The sequence below is a fragment of the Otolemur garnettii genome, unplaced genomic scaffold (genome assembly GCF_000181295.1).
Source record: "Otolemur garnettii isolate 467f Iridium unplaced genomic scaffold, OtoGar3 scaffold00028, whole genome shotgun sequence".
NCBI lineage: Eukaryota > Metazoa > Chordata > Mammalia > Primates > Galagidae > Otolemur > Otolemur garnettii.
In genome coordinates, this window is record NW_003852423.1 from 6936412 (window position 1) to 6961093 (window position 24682).

General features: G+C 34.2%; 1 protein-coding gene across 3 annotated transcripts in view; it reads left to right on the forward strand.

Annotated features, from left to right (window-relative positions):
• The window catches only part of MPP6 (membrane palmitoylated protein 6), an 87462-nt gene that overhangs the window by 43887 nt on the left and 18893 nt on the right, over positions 1-24682 (forward strand). For 2 of the 3 annotated variants that reach the window (XM_003788510.2, XM_023512468.1), the window contains exons 3-6: positions 7783-7935; positions 11742-11894; positions 12865-13092; positions 23915-24046. In XM_003788510.2, coding sequence (XP_003788558.1) covers positions 7783-7935; positions 11742-11894; positions 12865-13092; positions 23915-24046 — 666 coding nt within the window. Of the gene's footprint in view, positions 1-4230; positions 4295-7782; positions 7936-11741; positions 11895-12864; positions 13093-23914; positions 24047-24682 lie in introns of those variants that run through there. The other variant, XM_023512467.1, reaches the window with a different exon arrangement.

Here is a 24682-nt window from a genome sequence, read left to right on the forward strand (position 1 = left end):
CTATTATAATCTTTCTGGGATGCCACAAACTATGCCCGTATAAAACAGTGAACTTAAGTAATGTTGTATGTGTGTATTCTGACAGTTTCTCCCACTAGCCATTCCCCCTCCCCTCTTTCTCTTCTTAGAACTCCCTCCCTGAGATACAATATTGAAATTAGGCCAGTTAATAACCTTACATTGGCCTCTGCATGTTTAAGTGAAAGAAAGAGTTACATGTCTCTCACTTCAATCAAAAGCTAGACATGATTAAGCTTATTAAGGAAGGTGTATCAGAGCTAAAATAGGCTGAAAGCTAGGCCTCTTGTGCCAAACAGTTACCAGGCTGTGAACACAAAGGGAAAGTTCTTGAAATTAACAGTGCTACTTCAGTAAACACACAAATGATAAGAAGGTAAAATGGCCTTGTTGCTGATCTGCACAAAGTTTTAGTGATCTGGATGGAAGATCAAATTACAACATTTCCTTAAGCCAAAGCCTAATCCAGAGTAAGGTCCGAATTGTGCAATTCTGTGAAGGCTGAGAGAGGTGAGGAAAGCTGGAGCCCTGTACATGTGATTGTGAGGTATGCAGGGAAGGGGGAGAGTTCTGGATTCCTAAGATTAGGTCTGGATCTCTTAGTGAGCCTGTGCCCTAGGCTGCGTGCTTCTCAGTTTGTGTCTTCCTCTCCCCACTTAGGTGAAAATAGAAGGCTAGATGGGGCTGGAGAAGTTTTAATCTTGTCTTGTAGTAAGTGTTGAAGTCAGGAAGTATGTGTACTCCTGCTTTGTTGTTTTTCAGGATTGTTTTGTCTATTCCAGGTTTCCTAAAAATTTTAGAATATATTTGTCAGTTTCTACAGAGAAGTCAGCTAGGATTCTAGCAGTCATTACATTGAATCTGTAAATCATTCTGAGAAGTATTGCCATCTTAGCAATATATGGAATTGAAATCTTTCATTTCATTCAATAATGTTTTGTAGTTTGTAGAGTATAAGTTTTGCACTTTTGTTAAATTTGCTCCTAAGTATTTTATTCTTTTTGATGCTATTATGAATGTAATTTTTTTCTTAATCTCATTTTCAGATTTTTCCTTCTAGTGTATAGAGATACAGTTGATTTTTACACATTGATCTTACATATTACAACCTTGCTGAGCTTGTGTGTTGGTTCTGGTAGTCTTATCGTGGGCTCCTTAGCATTTTTAAATACAAAGTTATATCATCTGAATTGATACAGGGTTCTCCCACTCAGGGCTGGACAGGGATCCCCTCCCCACTAACAGCTCCCTCCCCCCATTCTCTAGGCCTGGGTGAGCTCAGAAATCACACCTCTTCATCTCTAGGTAGAAATAGGCTGCCCTTTCCAGGTCACACCTCTGGGCTCTAGCAAGGTCATACAATGACTCAAAGGTTCTGGGCAGTTAATTCCTTACCTGAGGAAAAACTCCAAGGGCAAGCAGTCCTATGCTAATTTTTAGGATCATTTTATGCCCACAGACCTCTAGCCAATTGTGACACAATTCTCTAAGACCCCCTACATGCAGGATAAGAAAAGCAGCATTTAAAACTCCTAGATTGAAGACTCCCTCCACCGATGCTGCCAGAGGTCCTCTTCCCCCTCTTCTATTTGCCTTCTTTTGCTTATCATGCTTATCAATCTTTCTCCCTGTTAAAAAACTCTATTCTGTCACTTATCCACATGGTCTGTGGTATCATTCATCAAACCCGAAGACCAAGGATTTAGCTTAAGTTGAGAGAAACCACAGCAACATTAATAAAGATAGTTCTACTTTTTTCTTTCCAGTACGGATGTTTTTTTTCCCCCTTGCTTAATTGCCCTAACTAGAACCTCCAGTATTAAACATTGAATAGAAGTAGTCTTGTTTCTGGTGTTAGAGAAAAGCATCTGATCTTTCACTAGTAAATATATTGGAGGTTGTGGATTTAATAATTGCTTGTTCTAAACTTGTAATTTTTTTTGCTTAAAATTTCATATCAGTGTTAACCAGATGAAGCGGGTCTGGCCTCCTGTCCTTGTCAGCCAACATGCGGAGATGGAGATGGGTCCACCAAACTTTGTCAGAAGGCCAGGATTTTGGAGAACTGTGAAAGTAGCTAGCTTCTCCAAGACTGTTCTCATCTTCCATTTCCAAAATTATAGTTTTATACATTAGAGTTCAAAGTGAAAACTATGTTATCTTAGTGAAAACTCTTATCTTAAACAATAGTTGGCATAACCCATGACCCAAAACAACATTCGAATTTAGAAGTTAATCTCTTAAATCATTTGCCCTGAATTACTCAACATGTACACTTTTGGGTTAGGGCTGAATTTACAAAACAACAAGAATGAGAGACATGAGGAGAAGGTCAGGAAGGAGCTAACCTGACCAGACCAGCTGCGTCATGTTGGCCTGAGCCTGACTGGCTCCATCTTATTTCCACCAAATGTGTTCTCATCACTACCTATAGAGCAACTTCATTCTTTGAAACAAGATGCCATAATATTCAGTTATACAGATACACTACAGGTTTTCTTTAAGTCAGATTGCTGGTAGATATTTAAATGGCCTTTTTTCTTATAAGTCATGCTGTAACTTTGATATGTTATTTTCTACATCTATGTATATATGTTCAGGATGAATATAAGAAGAGTCATTATGATTTTGTAGATATAATCAGATTGCTCACCAGTATGTGTTTCCACTAGAGAAGAAAACATGTATAAGTGCCTGTCTTTTCCCACATTGTCACCAACATGGTATATTATCAAAATTTTTATTCTTGACAATTTGATAAGAAGGAAAAGGGTGTTTCATTATAGTTTTAGTTTACACTTCTGATGAATGAAGTCGTGTATCTTTTTTACATTTAAAATATATATGATATACAGTGATTCACAAATAATAATGTATATTTCAAGATAGCTAGAAAACAAAAGATAATTGTTTAAAGTGATGGAAATAGTAATTTACCCAGATTTGATCATTATGCTGTGTATACATGCATTGAAACATCTCATTGTACTCATAAATTTGTACAGTTACTATGTGTGGACTATAAATAAAAATTAAATTTAAAAATATATTTCAATTTCCCCTTCTGTGAAATTTTGTTTTTATTCTTTATCCTTCTTTATTCTTAATGAGTTGTTGATATTTTTCTTATTGGTTTGTGGAAGTCTTTTACATGTGGGGAAATTAGCCTTTTTCTTTTATGTGATTTGTAAGTGTTTTGACCCTAATTTCTCATTTGCATTTTGATTTTTACTGATTTTTGATGAGAAATTTTAAATGTTCACTAGTGACTTTTATTGGACCTTTTTTGGGTATAATTTATAGCTTGCAAATTTTGTGTTATAGTTAGAAAGGTCATTCCCACTCAAAGATTATAAAAAGATTCTGTTACATTTTCTCTGAATATTATTAGTGCCAAGCTTTTAAAATGTTCTTTTCTCTTTTAAAAAAGTATAATATATTCCCCTTTTTAGTTTGTTGACATCTGTGTGACTCTCCTAATCCTACCAATATCTCTAAGAGTGGCTCAGCATTGTTACTTAGAAGTTCTCTGAGTACCTTTATACGTATAATAACTTATCTGATGTAGAAACTTGAACTTCTTTTGGTTAACTAGACAATTTTTGATAAGCTCTTTATTCCTTAGATAGTTCCATTCTAATTTACCTAGTTATTTCATCCATTTTTTCCCAGAGCACAGCTCATACTTTTTGATAGAAGGTATGTAGAAGCAAAACAGAAATTGAATTCTCCATTTTCTCTGTCTCATTTCTACTTTCTGCTCAAATTCTTATTTTTTTTTTAGTACTTATGAATTTATCTTGATCTTTTGTATTTTAGGTCTCAGAATAAGCGGATGACTCTGGACTGCAGCCAAACTTAGTTCTCATTTACTTAGCTTTTTCAAGAAATACTTTATAAGTAACTGCTATATACTTAATCCTATTCTAAGAAGACAGAAACAAAATTCATAATATAGTTCTAGCTTTTAAGAGAATAAGGTCAGATTACTGCACAAAATACTAATTCTATTAGAATTAGAAAATTGTATTTGTCATTGTAGATATAGCCCCACCTTTTATTTAAAAAGCTTTTTGTTTGCAAGCATGGTTAGACTGTGCTTGGGTGAAATACCCAGAAATTCTGAAAGAACTTTTTCTTCTCTGTAATTTATTTTTCTAGGGTACAGTGATGAATAGGATTCTAAGAACTGGATATATAAGAGGGCTAGGCCATATTGTATCAGCTCCAAATGTGCTGTAATGCCCATTAGGAAATGTTCGTTCAACCACTTGTGGTGGGTAAAATATATTTTTATTGAGTTATGCTGACTCTCTAATCATGCTTTTTCTTAAAGAAAACAAGACCCATTTATTCAAAGACAATACGCTCCTGTGGTCATTTTTTAAATTTTAAATGAAACTATGTTTGATTAGTTAAATTCGAATTGGTTCTTGCTTCTTAAAAGCTACTCCGTAAATTCTAACTCTAAAGTGAATTTAAAGTCTTTAAACATGTTCTTTGACAATATCTCAGAGCCTAAAAATGTACACATTAACTAATATGGACCTGCGTTTGCTTTCTTGAAAAAAGCAAAATTGATCTTCATCGAACCTAAATACATTACAGAAATCGGTTTTGTGTGTTAATATAATTATAACTGCAATTTCACTAACCCCTCCCCCCTGAGAATTTCTGTTTTCTTGTGAGATTCTTTTCTTTCATAGAACCAATCATTAAGGTTGATGTGAAAAACCTTCAGGTATAGTTGGTGTTTTTGTGACACAGGTCTGCCCTTCCACTTGATGTCCCCTTTTTCTCTTGCCATTAGTATTTCCACATTCCCACTTTTCTTTGCCCACTTTGGAGACATTAGGTAGCTAACATCGTAAAGGGAGCTGTGTTAAGATTTTTCAAGTCAGTGATCATTTTTGTTCTTGTCTTGAACTCCTGAATTAAACCAAAGGCTACCAATGTCTAAAGTATCATTACTCTTTGCTATTCATATAATATAGGATAATATGGAAAATATGTTGACATAGTACCCAAAAGTAGTAAGCCCATCATAATCTGTTTCGAGGGGGAACAGATCGTCTTTATAGCTCTTACTTAGAAGAAAGGAGTGAACTTCAGAGGGATGAGGTATTATTCTGAGCGTAGGGGTATAAGATAACCATAGGGGTAGGCTTGGTGAAACAGAATTAACACATCTAGACTGGAAGAGCCATGTTAATAAGGATCAAGTAAGCTAACAGTCAGTGAGATCACAGGTCATACCTGTATTTTAGTGACTGTGAATAACGCATCATATATTAGATTGAATAATTGCAATATGATATTAGAGTGGTTCTCTGTATAGTGGTTAAATCAAATAAGGTTTAATACATGAGAGCTCAAGTGTTGGTATTAGTCTATTGACTTTACCATTTACCAGTTGTGTGGACTCAAATCATTTCACCTTTTTCACATCAGTGTCTTCATATATAGAGTGAACACCTACCTTTGCTAAACATACACACTACTAGAATATAGTACCCAACACACAGAAAGCCCCCAATAAATGTTAAGGTTCTTTTTTTTCTTTTTTTAAATGAGCTTTCCTCTTGCTCTACTATTAGAGTATTGAATCATCTCAAGGTTAAAGATGCTAAATTAGGTAGGGTTTTTAACCAGCAAATATTTGTATTTAAACAATTGACAATTCTAGTTTATTTTTTAAGAGTTAACTAATTATGTAGAGTATTTTAGTTTTTTCCAATGGCGATAATCATTTCATTATGAATGTTGAGTGTTCTCATCATCCCATCCTTACCTGGCTTTAAGAAAATTATACTTTCAGAAAATTATGAATTTACCACCTATTTATATTCTCTGTGCTATTTTCTAGTCTTTCTAATTTTTCTTACCTAAATCTAATAGAAACTTTTCCCTCTATTTAAATTACATTTGATCTTTTAATATTTTTGTTTAATATTTTTGCTCCTTTATCAGTCTTATTTCACTAGACTTTTAAAATTTCTTCTTTTGGGCTTGGTGCCCATAGCACAGTGGTTATGGTGCCAGCCACATGCTCCAAGGCTAGAGGGTTCGAGCCCAGCCCAAACCAGCTAAACAACAATGACAACTGCAACAAAAAAATAGCCAGGTGTTGTGGCTGGTGCTTGTTGTCCCAGCCACTTGGGAAGCTGAGGCAAGAGAATCGCTTAAGCCCAAGACCTTGAGGTTGCTGTGAGCTATGACGCCATGATACTCTACCAAGGGCAACACAGTAATACTCCAAAAAACAACAAAAAAATTTCTTCTTTTGAGGTCTTTCTTTAAAATATTTCTTAATATATAATAGCCCTCTCTTCACTTAAGAACTTATTTCACTCTTCTCAATCCCCTAGGAAAACTACATTTACATTTTAAAAAGTCTTTTTAAAATTGCAACATTTTATTTGGATTCTAAAAGATGTACTTTGTATGGTAGCAGTAATATATATGACTGAGGTATTTGATAAAATTTATTTGGTTCTGTTACCACTTGAAATTTAAATTTTTCTTTACTTAACAGAACTGAATATTAAAATTTAAGTGTAAGATTTGTCATCTTCTCTAGGGTATTTTTCTTTCTTTTTTCTTTTTTTTTTTTTTTTTTGGAGACAGAGTCTGATATTCTTGCCCTCAATAGAGTGCTGTGGTTTCATAGCTCCGAGCAATCTCAAATTCTTCGGCTCATGCAATCCTCTTGCCTCAGCCTCCCAAGTAAGTAGCTGAGACTATAGGCACCTGCCACAACGCCTAACTATTTTTTTTTTTAAAGACAGGGCATTGCTCTTGCTTAGACTGGTGTTGAACACCTGAGCTAAGGCAGTCCACCTGCCTCAGCCTCCCAAAGGGCTAGGATTACAGGTGTGAGCCACCACACTCGGCCTTATGTAGATTTTTTAATAACTAATAATGTCAAACTTATGTGGACTTATAATTCATTCATTGATGAATTATATCTTAATAATTATGTTTTTCCTGTCTTCAAAATCAGATAGCAACCATTAATCAAGAAAGCAAAGTGCACTTAAACAATGGATCCTATCTAGTGTTCATTCTTGGTTTAAATTTAAAACTTTACTCCTATTAAATTCTTCTACTATTAAACAATAATTAGAAGTACTTATTTTCTGTGAAAATGTGATTCATGGTTCATTTTCTGTGGAAAAGGTTGAGATTTGAAAAATAAAAACAGTTTAAGATACAAAGATAGGAGAGGATCATTCTGTTAATTAAGCCATACAGTCTTTCAAAATTCAGTTCAAGGGTCAAATACCCTAAATTCACTTTTTTGCTGATTTTTAAAATTGGAAGATAGTAGCTTCAGGAATCTGGGGTTTCCAAAATGATTTGTCATCATTTTTTTAATGTTAACATATGTAATTATTATATTCCTATTCTTTGTTTTTATTATCCTTAATCATTTATTTTAATAAAACATAAATAACAGCAGCTTGAGTTTGAGCCTTGACTCTAGTCATTAGGAAATTTTCTTGGAGGGTCGAAACTATAATACCTTTTCAAAATAGTTATCTGGTTAGTTCAGTTTTTTCATGGTTTAGTTACAGGAATGAGTTTTTCATGACATAGAATAGAAATAGAGTCCATGATTTATAATTACATGATATACTTTCTATAAAATTTTTATAGTGCTTCTGATTGAAAGATTAGATTTATGAAAAAATAAGCTAAGACATAAGTCATGGTCTGAAGCGAAACAAACAACTGTTATTAAATACACTGTTGTCTTTTCAGGCTCATGAGAAGCTAGAAGATTCAAAACTAGAAGCTGTCAGTGACAATAACTTGGAATTAGTCAATGAAATCCTTGAAGATATCACTCCTCTAATAAATGTGGATGAAAATGTGGCAGAGCTGGTTGGTATACTCAAAGAGCCTCACTTCCAGGTAACCTTTCCCTCCCACTCATCTCTCCAAGTTCCCTGCATTCCTAAAGTATCCTCTTTTCTAATTAAGTTCCAAGTTGCGTGTAGTGTTTTGTTTTTTTTTCCTCAGAAATTTTTTAGGATCATATTTGGTATGTAAATTCCAACTTAGGTATTTTAATATCTTGATATGCTAAGGATACATAAGCATACATAAGTAACTGTATACACTACATAAATGTACACTGTCACAGAAATACATCCCAGTAAATTTTCCTTTGTGCAATTAAAGAAAATGATAGCCTTGATTTACCATCAGACCATGTACTAGAGAAGTTTTCCTCACAGTAATAATGGATTTTTTTCTTCCTTATTACCACTGTTTCCCCTATCTTGGGCCCAGTTGATACATACTTTTAGTATTGCTTCTCAAGACTGAGTGCAGTCCATGTCTGTGGAACAAAAGAGAGCTGAGTTAGGATAGAAACAATTATATAACAGACTCTCCACAGGAGGAGAAATAAGCGCAGTTTCAGCATCAGCCTGTACGAGTGAGTCAGTTTAACAAAGAAGCTATTTCCAAAGAAAATGGGTGGGAAAATTTTCTCATAAGCCTATAAGAATTAAGATAGTGCAGTATCTGGGCAGTGTTAGAAAAATGGACTAAAAAGAATAGAAACCTCAGAAATACATCCAGCTGTATATAGCAACTTGATTTATGACAGGGACATTGCATTTTAGTACAGAAGGAGTGGTGCTGGGATAGAATTACAAATCTTAGCACAGAAAGTCAAATGGTAACATGCTTTTACTTTTTCTTAGCCAGAGACTTTGTGTAACTCACAACAGCGTTACTGCAAAATGTGAATACTATATTTATAGTGAGACAGTACCTAAATAAATTAGTGTCTTAAGAACAAAAAATGGATACAATTAGAGATATCCTGTAAGGATCAGTTGGTTGAGCTCTTACCTTATAAGGCATGCTAAGGTATTCATACTTATCCAGGGAACAGTGGGAAACCTTGGGGTTAGGGTGATGGGCAGGGAAAGGTCAGATTTGTGAAGCAAGATGGTGAAGTACAAAAGCAAGAAGTGGTAATGTTAGTACACACAGATTGTGAGGATTTTCAAGTCTTAAGCAGTAAAATCAGCAAGACTTGGTGATTGGTTACATATGACAGTTGCAGAAGGAGATGTATTTAGAGCACAATTCCTGACAATTTATGGCCATTCACTGAGATAAGGAAAATTCTAGGAGAGACTTTTTATTTTTGTTTTGTTTTGTTTTGTTTCAGATTAATTGAGGGTACAAATAATTAGGTTACAATGTTTGCATTTGTTAGGTGAAGTCCCTGTTGTAGTTGTGTCCTGCACCCTAGAGGGGCGCTAGATTACCCTTACATTGTGTCCATTAAGTGAGAGCATACCAATCCCCATCCCTCCTCCTGTTCCCCCTTTTTCTTCCCCCCACCCCATCTTGAATTGAGTTTTTGTCTTGTTGGGGCATGTGTTAGTACATATACTGGCTTCATATTAGTATTGAGTACATGGGCTTCTTGCTTCTGGAGAGACAATTTTAGACATACTTATTTTAAGGTAGCTGGCCATGTTAAGGCTGTGGTACCTCAGAAGCATCTAGGTGGAGCTTTCACGGATGCTATATATTTTTAATATTTAAAATTTAAAAAATATGTAAGTTATATAAAGCGTAACATATGTGTACAATTTTAAAATACCAGCAAGGAAAAATCATAAAAATTAAGACATTACCTTCTTACTTTCCAGATCGCTACTATACTGTCTTAGTCCACATTCCTTCATGTTTTTCTATGCAGAAATGTACCTATATAATTTTTTATTTTTATTAATTTGAGATAATTTTGCAGAAGCTATTTTTAACTTACCCTTTTTCCAGTTACTAATTTCTCTTTCCATTTCAGTGAACTTCCATCTCTTATAATACACATTCTGAATTCATATTTCTCCACTTGGCATGAAAATGTTATTTACAGATGGTTCAAACATATGAGTTTCCAGACTAGATCCATATGTGGCATCTGGTTGAACCATCTCTTTCCCTCTTTATTATCATGTTGATCTATTGAAAAGATGAAGCTATTGTCCTGCAGCATGTCCCACTCCTTGTATTTGTCTAGTTGCCTCCCTGTCATATTGTTTAGTTAATTCCTTCTGTTTCCTGTATGTAGAATTTCTAAAAGATTGATCATTCAAGTTAATTATTTAGAGTTAGAATACATCTTAGGTGACATGATGCATCATTAATTAAACTGCATCAGATGTATAATACCTGGTTGGCCCACCACCATTGATCTTGAGATTGGTCACTTGATTAGAGGTGATAGCAGCCTAAACTTTTCTTGAAATTCTCTCCACTTGGAAATAATCTAGTGTGTTGTTATTCTGACATTATATAAATTCTATTTCCTATCAGCCATTTATCTACTGATGAATGCAAATTAATAATCCTTGTCTAAATCAGTATTTTTATTAGATGTTACAAAAACTACATTTTTCTGTTATCTTGTGCTATATTTATTAGCTGGTGTTTTTATGTAATATAGAACTTCTCATTGTCTGGACTATTTACTGGTAATTGCCCTAAAATGCGTTTTTTGCTGCAAAGGTAGGAATATGCTTAATACTTCCTTTTACCAATTTTCAAAGTAAAGAGTTGTTTAGAATAGTAGTTTCAAAAGGTAACATGAATTTTCAGTCCTTCTGTTTTTTTAAATAGCATTTTGGGTCTGTGGATTTCTTATTAATTTAATGTTTCAGTCCTCAACAATCCTTATTAAATTTTGATTTTCAAATTGCCATGACTTTGGCCATATTTTTAGTATGTAAACCTGAAGCACATGAGAGTTGTAGACTGAAGGTAGGAAATTGGGAGTTACCATTGTGTAAGCACTGGTTCAAGTCTCAGGAGTAAATATGTTGGTTGTAACATATGTAATATTACCTAAGCCAGGAAAGGATAGGATGGGATAGCCCAGGTCATCAGAAATTACTCATTAAGCCAATGTCCTAATTACTTCCATCCTGAACCCGCTGATATTTGTGCCCTTCCCTCATGTTGGTTTTGAACCCAAACCTAGCTTTATGTTATGTATTCACAATTGTGGTAAAAATTATTTCTTTAGGATGGGAATGAAAAAAATTTTAAATACGAAAAAAATCAAGAAATTTCTGGAAAGCTAGATCAAAATCGTCTGTGATGATAACATATGCATAGTAAATAAAGGAGATAAAATATACTTTACATTCAGAACCATTATTGACTTTTTTTTCCTCAAAAAGTATTTTTTTTGTAGACTAAAGCCTTTGTTGGTAATATAAATTTTGTGCCACTGACACAAGATGTTGATATTTTTCCATTTTCTGTTGAACATCTCTGTAATGAACATCTTATGCATGTAAAAAGTATATATCATATTACTTGGCAATGTTAGAGTGAAAATTAGGGTCATTTGGGCATTTATAATACCTTAATAAATAGAGGCTAATGATAAACATTGAATAAGTATGATGACAATGGTGGCAGTGAAATCTAGTGCCTTCATTGCACTAAGAACTTAGGTGCAGTTTCCAGTGAACATGCTACTTTAAAAAAGTGAATTCTTAATAATTAACTATACTTTTTATGTATATATTCTGTATATATTTAATTCAAATTATATTTGGGAATTTAATAATGTGTGCCTTGGAAATTTTTAGTATTCTAGTGGGATAATGAAATAACAAATTACTTTTTGTAACATATTTCATCAGTAGTTAATAACCACAGGTTTTTCTGACTCCTTATAGTCACTGTTAGAGGCCCATGATATTGTGGCATCAAAATGTTATGATTCACCTCCATCAAGCCCAGAAATGAATAATTCTTCTATCAATAATCAGTTACTACCAGTAGATGCCATTCGTATTCTTGGTATTCACAAAAGAGCTGGGGAACCATTGGTGAGTCGATATCACATAATTTTGGTTCAATAACCACTCTGTTATCTTTTTTCATTTTCCATAATGTATTGTTATGAAAACTGCGTTCATGTTTGTTTTATCAGTCTTTTTTGGCCTGTGTAAATACACAGCTGGTGCCCTCTCAACTTGATTGCCTGCAAAATTAAACCAAAATGAAAAGTTGAACTGAAGTAGAAGCTAGAAGTATGCCAATTGGTTGCAAAGATTTCAGAATCTCTTCCTGCCCTTCAAATAAATGAACTACTCTTTCAAGAAATACTAATGACAGCATCAAAACATTGAAGAAAGTTGTTACCATTTCCTGATATTATTATTTCTGGATCCTGACTGTGAACAGTGAAGTGGGAAAAAAGCCAGAAATAAGCCCATTAGGATGCACAAATGCCTTTTCTTGTTCCCTTAGCTTCCTTTATCCTGTGGAACATAGCGTAAATAGTAGTCTACATCTCATTTTTAGGGTTAACCTTACTATTGAAGCCCTTTTTTTTGAGACAAAGCCTCAAGCTGTCCCCCTGGGTAGAGTGCTGTGGCATCACAGCTCACAGCAACCTCCAACTCCTGGGCTCAAGGGAGTCTCCTGCCTCAGCCTCCCAAGTAGCTAGGACCACAGGCGCCCGTCACAATGCCCGGCTATTTTTTGGTTGCAGCCGTCGTTGTTTTGGCAGGCCCTGGGCTGGATTCGAACCTGCCACCTTAGGTGTATGTGGCTGGCTCTGTAGCCACTTGAGCCACAGGTGCCGAGCCTTGAAGCCCTTTTTTAATGAGTGGTATATATTGTCACAGTTGCACATGTTTTAATGGAATTGAAATAATTGAGGTAGAGAAATAAGAATGTTGAATTAACTAGTTTTAGAATTACTTTCTTATCTATGTTCATGAATATTCAAGTATTTATCCTGAATAAAATAAAATGAATGATAATTCTGTTTCTTAATTCTGTTTCCTATAGGGTGTAACATTTAGAGTTGAAAATAATGATCTGGTAATTGCCCGAATTCTTCATGGAGGAATGATAGATCGGCAAGGTCTGCTTCATGTTGGAGATATTATTAAAGAAGTTAATGGCCATGAGGTTGGAAACAATCCAAAGGAATTACAAGAATTACTGAAAAATATTAGTGGAAGTGTAACCTTAAAAATTTTACCAAGTTATAGAGATACCATTACTCCTCAACAGGTTGGTAATAAAATTTTTGGTAATATTAAGAATACTTTTACTTTGTTAATCACACTGTTGAATACAATCACCAGTTGTTGCTATTTTGCTAAAGAAAAGAGAAAAACAATTGTCTGATTTAATGTTTCTGAACTGCCTTATTTTGTCCTAGGGTGAGCTTTTGTAGTTTTAAATATTTAACACTATCTTCCTATTATAAAGGGAGTAGTAAGGAAATTTCTTTGTGAACACCATGACTCTGGCATTAGATAATCTACAGTTGGGTATCAGAAGAGCCAATGTACCCAAAGTTCAATTTACATGATAATATGCAGAATGGAATCAGAAGAGCCAATCTACCAAACATTTTTGACAGTTCTTATGTCCTAGGCATTGTTTGGGGCCCAGTGAGAGGGTAAAAATGCAGTCCAGATCACTTCCAGCTTAGTGTTCACATGATAGGCTAAATGAAGAATGAGCCCAGAGAGGGGGATTGGTACAGATTGAAGAAAATCTTGGCCACCTGTTTTGCACACATTTGATCTGTATTTTTAACTAATTTTAGGTAAAATAGATAATGGAACAGGGGATAGTTTTAATGATAGAGATCATCTAACCTCATTATGTGAAGTAGATTTAAAAAAGAAGGGAGATGAGATTATGTAACCAGGTAGCAGATTTCTGAAGGTATGAAGCAATTTGTGAACTACCGCTCTAATGAATGGTATAGATGATTACTTGGTTCAACCAGCAGTTACACTTAACACGTATCAGCTTACTTTCTCTATGCTTCATTTTTCTCATCTATATAGTTAGAGACAATATTTCTTTTCTCAAAAGATTACAATTGTAAGGATTAGACAGGCTAGTTCACATGAAGTTTTGTAACCACACCTGGCACATAGTGGGTACTCAACAACAGCTGCTATTGCTATTGGGATGCTGGCTTGTGGTGAGGCAGTGATGAAATGATAGAACTGTAAAGAAGGAAAAAATAAGGAGGTAATTATGAAGGAAGAATTGAAAATATGGTAAAACATGGAACAGACGAGTTTTTAGCCCTAGATAATAGATACCCCTAATATTCAGCTTTATTCCAAATATGGAGAAAATAAGGAGGTAATTACGAAGGAAGAATTGAAAATATGGTAAAACATGGAACATACGAGTTTTTAGCCCTAGATAATAGATACCCCTAATATTCAGCTTTATTCCAGAAATTTATTTGATGTATGAGTGAAATTACAAGTTTTCTTACATAAGATTACTAGTGTATCTTATTTTTATATTGTTAATATGAGAGTTTAAATGCCTAGTTTTATATACAGTTCTTTGAAATAATATTCACTAAATACCTAAATTTCACTAATTAGTGAAATAATATTCACTAAATACTAAACAGTTTTTAAACTGTTCCTTGGAAGATAGAATAGGTTATTCCATCCTGAATGTTATCATGTAAATTGGACTTTTGAAAATAAATAGACTTGTAGTAAACTTTGGTTGAAATGAAGGTAGAGACCTGGTCTCCAGGAAAAGAATTGTGAAAATAAAAAAATGGTATTAGAACCTGTACATTTCATATCACTGGTACCCCATGGGCCACCTTTATTCCTCATTTGGCACATTTCCATTTGTGACAACTTGAGACTTGTCTTGGACTTGAGTAGATTGGAAGAGTAAAATCTAAGATGTATTTATTATTTTTATTTATTTTTATGTGTTCATTATGAAAATTTTTTCCCCCTTCTGTGTCTAAACTCTAGAATTCTTATAGCTCAATTGGCTATGTGACTTTTGCAGGCAAAATAAATTTTTGTAATATTAATAACTAGGGCTTTGGCCCTAATTCCTTTGTAGATTGTGTACCTGGTAACGTGAATGCCATCAAATGTAAGGATATTTGGGCTTACTTTAGGCATAAATTTTTCTCATTCCATACCCTGTCAATCTCTGGCTTTGCTTTAGGATTGAGTGCTGAGGGAGGAGATTGAAATAAAAGAAGAGCTCATATAAGCCTGAGTAAGACTCAAGTCTATCCTCTGATCAGCAAGAAAAGAGACTCTAAGTAACATGAAGCCTTCCAAAAAAGGGACATACCTAAATTGAGATTTTTTTAAATAAAAAGGGGAGCTAGTACTTATTCTGCTAGAATAACAGGCATAAACCAAGGACTGTCCACAAACCATGGGCATCCTGAGACACTATGGGGAAGCAAAGGCATTTATCCTCTTCAGTTCCTTCACTAGAAGCTCCACCACACAGTGCTGCAGAGCCTGTCTCAGCTCTGGATTGCTGTGAGAGCAGATGAAAGCCAGGGACTTTACCTACCAGGGCAGTGTTTTTCAAAGCATGCTCAGTAGATCATCTTTATCAGAATCATTTGAGGTGCTTGCTCAAAGTCCAAAATCTCTGATGGGATATAAAGATACATATTTTTAAACTTGAAGACCAGATAAGTGAGAAGTTGTAGCCAATTCTAAAGTTCTTCAACATACCTACAGTTTAGGATCCCAGAGGCTATTCTTAATTCCATTTGTTCAGGTCATACTGATGGGAATTTTCTCAAGCTCATGTTTTGAGGCCAGCATGAATGAGGACACAAAAAATGTTAAAAGAAATCATAGGTCTATTTTACTTAAGGATATACATGTAAAAATTCTGAGCAAAGTAGTAACAAATCAAATTTAATTATGTATATAAAACAAATGCATGTGTTCAATTGATTTATCCCAAGTGTGCTAGGAGAGTTTCACATTAGAAAATCCATGCATATAACTAAACACATTAACAGTTTAAAAGAGAATAACTTCAGTAGATAATTCAGTAAAATTTAATACCTATTCATGATTTTTTTTTAAAGATTAGTAATTTAGGAACAAAAGGGAACCTTCTTTATTAAAAAAAAAAAAAAAACTAGAACAAACATTATTCTGAATAATTGAATGTCAGAAACTTTTCCCTTTAAAATTAGAGACTGAACTCTTGGCTGGTTTGCCCGAGACCTCTTGAATGTCAACCCCAGTACACTACGAAGCACCATGTTTCACCCCCAACAAAATGAAAAAACCCATCATAAACCAAGAAAAACTTGCCAAGCTTCAGACACAATTGTGTATTGCTCAAAAAGAACTGTCCTCAGATAATATAACAAATATTACTTGTTTCAACAGATAATAATCTTTAGTTCTCCTTAAATTAGGAATAGGCAATATTTCTGATATTAATGAGGTAAGTATATTTGCAAACTAGGGAATAGTAATCCACTTTTATAGTCCCAATAATCAGCCATCTCTGGCAGCAAATACTTTCACCATTACCAGTCATGCTGAGACAGAGAAGCTGACAGAAATGCCACCCAGCATCTTAAAACAGTTTGATGTCAAAACAATTTAAGGATTCTGGCAGAAGCTGGATGGAAAACTACCACTGATGTTGTTCAGAATTTTGATGAGGCTTCTAGTAATAAGGCCCACTGAGTTGATTTAACTTCTTCAAAATAATAAAATTTCAAGAATTTTGACTACTTTTAAAATTTTTATTTAGGGTATGATAAAATTTAGACCTTAAATTCCAAGGCCTTTGGACACTGCTACTTCAACTTTTGCTTATATACAATTATTTGTTTGTAATTACTTAAGCCAAAGAAGCCAGGAAGGAAGGCTTAAAATAAAGCCTTCATATAGTGAAAGAAAAAAAAAAATAAGGAATTAGAGGAGGATGTTCACTAGTACCACTCCTATTCAGTATTTCCTTAAAGGTCCCATAAGCACAATACAACAACAACAAGAAAATCATAGAAGGAAATAATTTATGGAAAGAAGAAAATAAAACTTCTGATTTGCAAATCAGTTTTTACATGGAAAACGTTCCCAAACAACAAATTATTACACATAATATAGTTTAGCAAAGTACTTAAAAATAAGATCAGTATACAAAAGTCAACTTTGTTTCTATATGTCATCAGCAAACATTTAGAAACATAACTAAAACATCATTTACAACAAAGTCAGATAATGTCACATTATGTCAAGGAATAAATCTAATAAAAAATTCAGGATCTCTACACAAAAGAATTATAAAGAAGATCTAAGCAAAGAGATATATCATGTTCATGGATAGGAAGACAGTATTGTAAAGATGTCAGTTTTTTTCAAATTGACATGTAGATTAATGATTTCAATCAAAATTCCAACAGGATTTTTTTTTAATAGAATTTGATTTGTAGGGGCCACTTAGGGCCACATGTGAACTTCTGGATCCTTGAGTGTGGGCTTTTGATTGAATCCAAATTTAATGGAATAAATCCCTTTAAATAAAGGGATTTATTCCATTAAATTTGGATTTGGTTGAGGGGCTACACAGTGGGGATTTGGAGGACCACATGTGGCCTTCTAGGCCATGGGTTCCCTACTACAGATTGAGTGGTTATTATTAATGTGTCGGAATTAAATGTTAATGGTGTTGGCCTAAGAATAAACAAAATGATCAATGGACTAGAAAGCTCAGAAAGAGAGCTATAAATATGTTACTTTGGTATATGATAATATATGTCTTTCAATGAGAAAAGGAGAAGAGATTCAATGAATGGAGGGAAATTATTCATGGGGATGTTTGAAATTGTGTTCCTATTGCATTTGACATAGAAAAAATCAAGTAAAAGGAAGCATATGGTCAATAAACATATGAAGATATATTAAAAATCACTATGTGACATACCATAGTGTACCATTCACTTGGAAAAAATTCACATTGCTGATGGCAATGTAAATTGATATAAGCACCCTGGGGGAAAAACTTTAGTAATATCTTTCAGACTTGAGTATTCACATATATCAAGAGGCTGTAATTCTTACATAACTATAGCTGGAAACAAGCATGTATACTCCAAAAGATTACATGCAGATGCAGTTCATATGTCTGATACTATTAAGTAAGAATTATAGCCATGAATTTGCCACCCAAAATCAAAGCTAGATGCTTGGTCCCCCGTACTCATTCCAGCCCATCACATTATCCTGGCTTTCTCAACCAAGGTACCTTTCATCAATCTTGTGTTTATAAACTCCTTGCTTTTCATTTTATATAAGGTTTTATTGCATCTATATGTAGTCTTTAAAATTATGCATTTAGTTATTTTCAACTTGCTCAGGTTGATCTGGAACTCATGAGCTCAAGTGATCTGCCTGCCTCAGCCTATGGAGTGTTGTTTTTTTTGTTTGTTTTTTAATTTTTTATCTGCCTTCATTCAGTGTATTATTTGGGATTCATCTGTGTGGTTTTGTGTATTGATAGTTAATTCCTTTCCATTGCATGGCTATACCACAGTTTTTTTATCCATTAACTGGCAGATGAACATTTTTTGTTGTACCAGTTTGGGGCTTTTATATACACAGCTGCTATGGACATTTACATGTAAGTGTCTTAGGTAAATACCTAGGAGTTGAGGAGTTGATAGGTATATGCTGGACTTTTGAAGAAATGATCAAATTATTTTCAAAAGAGTGTATTGAATTATACTCCCACCATCATTATATGAGAGTTCCAGTTATCCAGTATCTTTGCTGGCATTTGGTATGGTCAGTCTTTTTTATTTTAGTCATTCTTGTAGTTGTATAATGATATTTCATTGTGATTTTAATTTGCATTTTCCTAATGACCAGTAACGTTAAACATCATTTTATGTACTTATTTGCCATACTTATGTCCACTTTGGTGAAGCGTCCTCAAATCTTTTGTCCATTTTCTATTGAGCTGTTTTCTTATTTAGTTCTGAGCATTCTTTATGTAAAATATTCTAAATATAAGTGATTCATCAGAATTGGGATTTGCCCAGACTCTTTCACTCTCTGGCTTGTCTTTTCATCTGCTGATTTTACCGCATTTGTTATTTCTGGGTCATTCTTAATTGCTTTTTCTCCTTGTTGTAGATTATACTTGGAGGAACTTACTTTGCAACCTGGCCGTTATTGATTGGCTGCCGGTCACTGCGAATTTTACCCTGTTGGGTGATGGATATTTTTGTATTAGAAATATTTTTAAGCTCTATACTAGGATACAGTTAAATTACTTTGGAGTAGTTTGGTTCTTTGTCTTGCTTTTTAAATTTTATTAGGTGCAAACAGAGCAGGGTAGTCTAGGGTGTACCCCTTCTGAGTACTCTATGCCAAATCTCCTGAATTATGAGGATTTTCCCACTCTACCTGGTGAGAACAGAAACTATTGTTGAAGGTCTACAGCATCCTGGTATTATTCCCAATAATGCTTTCAATGATTCTTTGCCATCAGTGAAAAAAGAGCTGTAAAGAGAGAGGGCTCGGATGGCTTCCTCATACAAAATGCACTGACTAGTTAGTACTCAGCTGAAGGCTGGAGGGAATCCCCCGGTTCTCAGGTTCTGTCTAGGAACAGTCTTTCCTCAGACACTCTGTTCTGTGCACTGTAGCCACCCTGATCTCCCTCATGTCCTGGCTCATCTGCTGAACTTGGAAATCATCAGACTCCACCTGGACCCTCCCTTCCTAGGTTGCAACCTGGAAACTCTTCTGTGTACTCAGCTGGGATGGTTGTGCAGCTCCTCTTGTTTGTGTCCATCTTTCAGGGAATCAGTGTCTTCATTGCATGATTGCTGACATTTTGTTTGAGACACTCTCTCACTTTGTGGTCCTTGGTAGAGTGCTGTGGCACTGTAGCTCACAACAACCTCCAACACTTGGGCTCACATTAGTCTTTTGTCTCAGCCTCCCAAGTAATTGGGACTACAGGTGCCAGTCGCAAAGCTGGGCTTTTTTATTTTTTTTTTAAAGAGGAGATCTCTCTCTGGCTCAGGCTGGCTTAAACTCCTGAGCTCAGGGCATTGCACCCACCTCAGCCTCCTAGAGTGCTAGGATTATAGGCATGAGCCACTGTACCCAGCCTTATCTTGAAAGAAGTTTCAGATATTTTGTCCAGTTTTTTAGTTGTTTCAGATTAGAAGGTCCTTATTACTTTGTCTAAGTCAAAATGGGAGTTATTTTATTTATTTATTTTATTACCTTAAAATTTTAATTTTTAAAGAGGTGAATCATTCCATGGTTCAAAAATCAAAAAATATGAATATATATTCAGGTGAAGTTGCCCTCTGAATCCTTTCCACTACCAACTTAGTCCTCATACCCTCTCCCATAAGAAACCATGCTATTTATCTTTCTAGAGTTTTCATTTATAAGCAAGAATATGAAAATTACATATTCTCATTCCCCTTATGCTTTTTTTTCATGAAATAATTTCATGATATATGTACTATTTTGAACTCTTTTTGCTTAACCGTGTTTCTTGAGAATGTTTACTTAGAGGTAAGGCTACCTCTTGAAACACACACATACATCCCCTTTTTTACCAGCTAGGAAATGCTATGTTATGTAGACTTACCTACCATTTTTGTTTAACCAGTTCCCGACTGTTAAACAATTAGGTTACTTCAAATCTTTTACTATTAGAAGTAATTCAATAAATAGTAGTCTATGCATAAGTCATTTTGAATGTATCTGAGTAATGTAGCTGTTTAATACATTCCCAGAAAACTACCAAATCTTCCTCCCAAGGGGTTGACCCATTCTTCCATAGGCCTGTTAGGGAAATGCCTATTAACCTGCAGTCCTATTTAAGAATCTTATCAAATATTGGGATCTCTGCTAACCTGATATGAAGAAAGTGTTATGATAATATAGCTTTAATTTGTATTTCTACTCTGAATGAGTTTGAATGTCTTTTGTGTTTAAAAGGCATTTTAGTTTCTTTTCTTTGTTCTGTCTGCTGTAGGTTGTTAGTCATTCATTTCTTTCTTTTAATAATTAAGAATATGAAATGGAGGGTGCCTGTAGTTCCAGCAACTCAGGAGGCTGAGGCAAGAGAATTGCCTGGGCCCAGGAGTTGGAGGTTGCTGTGAGCTGTGGAAAGCCATGGCATCTACCAAGGGTGATAAAGTGAGACTCTGTCTCTACAAAAAAAAAAAAAAATATATATATATATATATATATGAAATGGAAATATTTTAATAGTGTTGTTTAGTAAGTTCTTAATAGTGAATTAACAGTTAACATCCATAGGCTATTAATGAAATACTTTAAAATGCATCTAACAAAATATAATTATACTAAATCTAGTCAAATCTTTAATGATTTTCAGATCTTTACAAAATGCTTAGATCAAAGTTTGGGTTAATTGATTTTTCAGACAAATTTTCAAAGTTCAAAGTAAAACCAGGTTAATTTGAGTTTTTGAACATAAGAGTCATGTTCCAAAATTAGTTTGGTAAAAGAGAAAATAAGAATTATTTCTGACTGGGGCTTGGTGGCCGACACCTATTAGTACTCTGGGAGGCAGGTGGATTGCCTGAGCTCATAGGTTTGAGATCCACCGGAGCCAGAGTGAGACCTCATCTCTAAAAATAGCCAGGTGTTGTGGTGGGTGCCTGTAGTCCCAGGTACTTGGGAAGGTGAGCAAGAGAACTGCTTGAGCCCAAGAGATTGAGGTTGGTGGGAGCTATGCTGCCATGGTACTCTACCGAGGGTGACAAAGTAAGACTCCAAAAAAAAAAAAAAAAAAAAGAAAGAAAAATTTCTTTTTGAAACCTTTTACCTTTGAGAGATGTGATTTTTATATACCACAAGTAATGGCATTTGCAGAATATTTTGATGGGTATAGAGGAATAAATATTTGAAATTTAGACTATCTTATAAAGCCTAGTTTTGCATTTACAAAATATATTCTATCCCACACATAAGAATGATAACTATATTTATAGTAGAATGACAGTATACTCTGACTCTTCTTCATTCAGTGTACCTTTCTTGAGAAGTAAGGAGTATGTAGGTATTTTTATAACTGGGCATACCAGTCTTTTTTTTCAGCCTCATCTCCGATATCTTTTAACTTTTTGTTTCTATCCTTTATAATTTACAGGTATTATACCCTACAGATATTTAATTAGGGAGATAGTTGTTTTATCAAATGAGTAAAGTAAAAAAATGGACTAGTAATTTGTGTATATTTTGTTAATTTATTATGAATTAAAAGTCTGGCTTTATTTATGCAATTAAAAATATATTTTTAGACTTGCATCAATATGGAGAAGCATCCAGCACACATTCGTCAGGTATGATATCATTCCAGAGCATTCTCCAGTACTCTGTTTTTCTGCCTCAGCTAACTAAGTTCACCTTGATCGAACTTAATTATTTTGGGTTTTTTCCATTGCCAAAAGATTGAGCTGCATGTCATTGTCAAGTTAGCTAGTTTTCACATTTTAACACTTAATATTGTTTGTATGCTTGCTTTTTAGATAGTTCTAAAATTGTTTATCAGGAAAAACATTTTTCCTGATAAAAAATTATTTTTTAAGCATTAATATTTATCTTTTCCAAAGTTATCGAAATGTTCTGAATGCTTCCTATCAAAATCATCTAATCATAAATAACATTTTATCATTATGTTCCCAAATTTAGTCATTTTAAAGTTATTTTAGTATGCATCAATTATATTATTTTTTATCATACTAATAACATAATGTATCTACATGGTATTATTTGAATATTTTCTTTGGTTATAGGAGTTTGGTAAATGGAGAAATGATACTACTATTTTGACTGATTATGAACATATTAAAGTTTGCATGCTTATTTATACTGAGGCAATTTTCAGAAGATAAAATTTGAATTACTATAAATAGGTATAAAACAAGTCTGTCTTCAAGAAAGCAATTACTCTGAATTTGCCAGCAAATATTAAAAATGTTTAACAATTAGAATTCAAATTAAAGCAAGTAAGCAAAATATTCCAAATATTGTAGATCATAACTGACCTTGGTGACTTTGACATACTTTTATTCATAAAACAAATTTAAAAGAAATATGTATATATAAATGAATTTAAGTTAGAAAATAATTTCAGGACTTTTTCAGTATTTGTCTTATTAATGTGATCATTTAAATTTAAGGTGAGCATATAAATCAGAGCAAGAAAATTCTGAAAAAGATATTTTCCACATCAGTTCTGACCAATGTAAATCTGTATAATTAAAAACACTACATATTACCAAGGATAAAAGTTGGTTTTAATTTTTGTTAAGAGTTTAAATTTTTTCTAAGATTATCAAGTATATTTAAGGTCTGACTTCAACATGAACTATTATTGTTTAGTTCTGGTCTTAGGGCCCTTTCACAAAGTCAGTTCTAGTACATCTGAAATGTACTTGCATTAAGAATTATGCTGTGTTGGTTGGAAAATCAAGTGAACAGATAAGAAGAAAGTGGAAGAAGGGTGGACAAGAATGATTATCAAACTTGTTTGATTTCAGATTAGATGTTAAAATTTAGAAATGCAGTTTTAACTTTTTTTATTTTTCTGATACCAAATTATTAATATTATAATAATTTAATTTTTACTTAAGAGACAAGTTTCTTACCTGAAGTACTAAATACATTTTCAGTTATAGTTAAATCACAGTAGTTCGAAAAGGATTATAAAAATTCCATGGCAAATGATACATCTAGAGTTTTGTTTTGTTTGTTTGTTTTTTGAGGCAGAGCCTCACGCTATCACCTTGGGTAGAGGGCTGTGGCATCACAGCTCACAGCAACCTCAAACTCCTGGGCTTAAGTGATTCTCTTGCTTCAGCCTCCCAAGTAGCTGGGACTACAAGCACCTGCCACAGCGCCTGGCTATTTTTGGTTGTAGTTGTCATTGTTTGGCAGGCCCAGGCTGGATTTGAACCTGCCAGCTCTGGTGTATGTGCCTGGCACCTTAGCCGCTTGAGCTACATGTGCCACCAATCTAGAGTATTTTTATTTGTGCTGTGTTTTAGGTATTTGTGAAGTGTCACTTTGATTATAATCCACACAATGATAACCTGATACCCTGCAAAGAAGCAGGACTGAAGTTTTCCAAAGGAGAAATTCTTCAGATTGTAAACAGAGAAGATCCAAATTGGTGGCAGGTTAGTATGCTTTTCAAAATTTCTCCAACTGCTTTTCTACTTTTAATCTTAGATCTGAATATTCAGGAAGCATATTTGCATTTATGTTAGTACTAGCATTTATTCCAGTGATTTTCCTCAGATCAGCAGCTTCTGCTTTTTTCTACTAATTTATGAACATAAAACTAAATTGAGAGGGAATTTATGAGTAGTTAGCTGTTCCTAAGTGCAGAATTGCCAGGCTGTGGTCCAGCCCCATTGGCTTAGGGATTAGACCAGTTGGTCCTTTCCCCTGGGTGATTGCATATATATGCTATTGGGCGAGAAGAGCTCAGTTGGTGTCATCCCTTTTCACTGTTTGTTTTTTGTTTCACTGGAGGTCTGTCATGTGGGTATAGTAGTTGTTCTCTTGTCCTCCTCTCCCTCTTGCGTATGATCATGGCAAGTAAAGCATGATTTCTTAAAGTCGCAAATCTATTTCATCGCCTCTTCTCAGTTATTGAGAAATGAAGGCTTGCCCTTTTGGTTTTGTTTGGTTTTGGATTAAAATCTGTGTATATGAAAAGAGATATGTGTTATTACTATAGTTTTCCCTCCCTCCATTTTCCAGAAGATCTGTGTGATGGTGTTCTTCTTCTCTCGTAATATAGCTTTCAG